The sequence below is a fragment of the Myotis davidii genome, unplaced genomic scaffold, assembly GCF_000327345.1.
Source record: "Myotis davidii unplaced genomic scaffold, ASM32734v1 scaffold1593, whole genome shotgun sequence".
Classification (NCBI taxonomy): Eukaryota; Metazoa; Chordata; class Mammalia; order Chiroptera; family Vespertilionidae; genus Myotis; species Myotis davidii.
Genome location: NW_006284711.1, coordinates 6,851 through 11,301, shown reverse-complemented (window position 1 = coordinate 11,301; position 4,451 = coordinate 6,851). Strand labels below are relative to the sequence as shown.

General features: G+C 39.9%; 1 protein-coding gene across 1 annotated transcript in view; it reads left to right on the top strand.

Moving 5' to 3' along the window:
• The first annotated feature begins 492 nt into the window (after positions 1-492).
• LOC102756250 (cytochrome P450 3A8-like) overlaps positions 493-4,451 on the top strand; it is a 7,979-nt gene continuing 4,020 nt past the window's right edge. The window contains exons 1-2 of the mRNA XM_015557427.1: positions 493-542; positions 3,857-3,956. Coding sequence (XP_015412913.1) covers positions 508-542; positions 3,857-3,956 — 135 coding nt within the window. The 5' untranslated portion in view covers positions 493-507. The remainder of the gene's footprint in view (positions 543-3,856; positions 3,957-4,451) is intronic.

The window sequence follows — 4,451 nt, the reverse complement described above, 5'->3', positions numbered from 1 at the left end:
CAAAACAAAGATGCCTTAGTCGTGTTTAAACCTGCTAGACTAACAGTGGTCTCTGGAGTCTTAAACTTCCTAATGCTGCTGGGGCCCATGGGATAAATGAAAAGGATGCTTGGCCAGGAGGTCAGAGTGTGCAGGGCACTCTCACTCTCCCTCAGCCTCACTTCCGGAGTCTATGGAGGTAATAATCTGGGGTTATGAAATTCTAGAGACAACACGTGTACAACAAAAACCCTTTAAAAAGACAAGGAGTTACTTAGTATCATAGACAAGGGTAAGCCGAGTGTCAACACGACTTGGAGAAAATTCAAGAGTGATTTTAAATTCTGCGTTTCAAACATCTCCATTTTCTCTCTGTTCCCCAAGACGCCTCTGCATAAGAGCTTCCTTCCATCTGCCCGTGAAAGACAATAAGCCTAATTCCGGGGGATTTGAGTAATACTGGTCCCAGTTACATTTGGGTTAATACTCTAATTTTGTTTCTCCTTGCAGGGTTTTGGGACTTTTGACATGGACTGTTTTAAAAAGTATGGAAACATGTGGGGGTGAGTATTCGGGAAAATCTCCTTGGATAGACACGGTTTTGACTGGGGACCCCATGGCATGCAGGACAATCTCAGCCCAGAGCCTCTGTGATAAAGCCACCTCCAAAAAGCTTTTGGAGGCTTGTCCTCTAGGACCCCAGATGTCACCACGTGTCCAGGCTGCATTCAGAATCAAGATGGGGAGTTGCAGGTTACCATTCTCTCAAGACTTTAATGGCCTAGGGACTCCTGGCATCACTTCCTGTCCAGTTTCTCATTATTCCCCTCGTCTCCACTTTTCGTCCCTTAGGTCTCTTTTAATTGAATGAAATGCATTATTTCAGACCCTTCTTCTTTCAGACTTTTAAAAAAATCCTAACCTGAGGATATGTTTTTATTGATTTTAAAGGAGAAAGAGAAAGAGGGAGAGAGAGAGAGAAAGAGAGAGAGATGTTAGAGAGAAACATTGATTGGTTGTCTCCTGCACATGTCCTGACCACAAATCAAACCCACAACCTTTGGTTGTAGAGGACAACACTCCAACCAACTGAGCCACCTAGCCAGGGCAGATCCTTCTAAACTATATTCATAAATGTCTTTCATAATCTCTTACGCACATGATTGACTATTAATTAAAATCCAAAATTCTTCATTTTAAATTTGATTTGTTATATCCTTTTGAAAAAGGTCTGTGGGTCTAGGTCAGTGGTCGGCAAACTGCAGCCCCTTGAGTGTGGCTCTTCCACAAAATACCACATGTGGGCGTGCACGTAAAGTGTGATTGAAACTTCGTGGCCACACTCAAGGGGCCCAAGAGCCGCATGTGGCTCGCAAGCCGCAGTTTGCCGACCACGGGCCTAGGTAAACAGAGTCCTCTTTGGATATTTCTCCCTCTTTCACAAGCATGTCATACACAGAAACTGCTAAAAATTCATTCTTTCTTTTCGCCTCCACAGGCTTCATCCCACTCCCCAGACACAAATACAACATCACATAGCAAAGACCTTTGAATCACATTGTTCTTCTGCCCACTGGGCTACACAAGCACACTGTGTTTCTAAAACACCTTTCCAGGGAAATCAAGTTAACTGTGGAAGACCGAGGCATTGTTTCTCAATATTTGCTGCCCCTCCTAAATGCTGCAGTAGCTGTGGTGAGAGCCGCAGGAGAGGTGTAACGTGGTGTTGTGTCCTAGAAGCAAAGGGGAGAAGGCTTTGCTTCTCAGTACTTTCTCATACTCTTCAAATCCTCAGAAACCATAAGGTTCTACTGAGTTGGCAGGGTCCAGAAAGGCTACATGGAGTAGAGGGAACACACAGCACTGGGTCACCACTGGCCCAGCTCCAACTGCCCTCCCAACATTGACCACCTGTGAGGTCTGCATGGAGTCACTTTCTTTGGAAAGAGGTTCTCGCGCTTGGGTGTGTATAAGCACCAGCTTGGAGAGTGTGTTAAACATACAGATTCTTGGGGTTTAGTCCCCAACAACACCGAATCCATAGTGTCAGGGCTGGGGCCCGAGAATCTGAATGTTGCCTGTATTGTAACCAACTCTAAGGCTGGTGTGAGGTCATAAATGTAGAGGGTTACCCAAAACCTTGTGTCTCTCCACCCAGGTGTTTTTGAAAAACATGATGGGGAGAAGGGAGTCATCCAAGAAATATAGTCAATCAGTCTGACCAATCTAAGTGCCACCGCAATTACTTATATCACTGCTTCCACACTAAATGTACTTGACACCCACTTACACCTTCTGAGCTTCAGAAGATTTTTTGGAAATGGGCAGCATTAAGTGCAGGGGTCCTCATCCATTTTTATATGGGTCACAAAACAGAAAGTCCTCTGAGGAGCCAAAGAAAGAATAGGTAAGACTTGTGGAAAACCGTCCATTATATTCTACTTAATGAAAATGATTTATAGTAAAAAATAAAATGCTAGAGGGCAGTGTTACTAAACTTATAGCAAACCTCATGTAATTCAACTTATAGTAAACCTGTTAGGAAATGGCCAGGTTAGGAAATATCACAGAAGGAGTCAGCTTGTGTGGTGTGTGTGTGTGTTAAAAGTGGCCCTGCTGCTGGCTGATGTCTCCTACATGGGGCCCGAGGCCCACTTGGGACCCACAGACAGAATAAATATAATGAAAAGAAAATATTTTTAAATGAGTAGTGCATGCTCCTTTATATGTTTTATTCTCTTTGTCCTTTGTTTTAAATATTTCTAAACTTGATTTTACCAACCAAGGACTTCTCTCTAATAGTTAAAATACTTCCTTTAAGCAATTGTAAACCAGTAAACACATTTTAGAAAATAGGGCAAAGAAATCACTCATATTTCTACTCTATTTTTTAGCATTCCAAGTCTTTTGTATTTGCAGACATATTTTCATGTATTTGTGATCAGTATGCCTACACTTTTCATCTAATACTATGTAATATGCATTTTTTATGTTTTTATATATCTTCAAAAGTATATTTTTAAGTAACTGGGTGTGTATTTTTTTTTTTCTGTTCTCAGATAATTTACTGGCCTTCATCTATTTACTAATTTAACTTTCTTTTTGAGAATTTGATAATGAAATAATTGAAACATACAAAAACTTATATAGACTGCTATAGAAAATTCCCACAAAGACACCACCTGAATAAATAAATTTGGCAATGTAACAGGATACAAAATTAATACCCAGAAATCTATGCCTTTTTATATACCAATAGTGAACTCACAGAAAGAGAAACTAAAAAAAAATCCCATTTACCATTACACCATAAAAGTTAAGAAACCTAGGAATAAACTTAACTAAGTAGGTAAAAGACCTGTACTCGGAAAACTACAGGACATTGAAAAAAGAGATAGAAGAAGACATAAACAACTGGAAGAACATACCATGTTCATGGATTGGCAGAATCAACATCATTAAAATGTCCATACTACCCAAAGCAATCTACAGATTCAATGCAATCCCCATTAAAATACCAATGGTATATTTCAAAGACGTAAAACAAACTCCAAAAATTCATCTGGAATAAAAAAGACACCCCGAATAGCCACAGCAATCCTGAGAAAGAAGAACAAAGTTTGTGCAGCAAGAACATTAAATTTTTTAATATTTTAATATATATATAATTGATTTCAAGGAGGAAGGGAGAGAGAGAGAAAGATAGAAACATCAATAACTTTTTAAAATCATGGATTGGCTGCCTGCTGCTGGGACCGTGTGCTCTGACCAGGAATTGAACTGTGGCCTCTGGGATTCATAGGTTGACGCTCAACCACTGAGCCACACCACCTGGGCTGTCCTGTTCATTTTAATCAGCTCTTTTCCCCCAATTTAGGTTCTATGATGGTCGGCAGCCTGTGTTGGCGATCACGGATCCAGACATGATCAAAGCAATCCTAGTGAAAGAATGTTATTCTGTCTTCACAAATCGGCGGGTAGGTATTCATTCCTTTTAAAACTAAATTGTTATTTATTTTTAATATTGAAAAAATAATAAACAGGAAGTTGTCAGAAAATATATCCATGTAGGTCCCATGTCATGTACCCTTCATTCTGTTTCTCCCAATAGTGATGTCTTATATAACTATAGCACAACATCAGAGCAGGTATTTCACATTGGTGCTATCCAGAGCTTATTCAGATTTTGGCAGTTTTATCTGCACTCATTTGGGGGTGTGTGTTGCTTATAGAATTTTATCATACATATAGATTTATGTAACTACCACCACAATGAAGACAGAACTGTTCCATCACCATAAGTCTTCCTCTTATTATTCTTTTATCGTCACAGTGTGCAGCTTGCCTTTTCCTTTATGAGAATCCTTAGCAGTGCAAACAATTTTTTTAATTGATGAAGCCAATTTATCAATTTTTCCTTTTATGGGTTGCCTTTTTGTGCCCAAGTTCAAAAACTCTTCTCATAGCCCTAG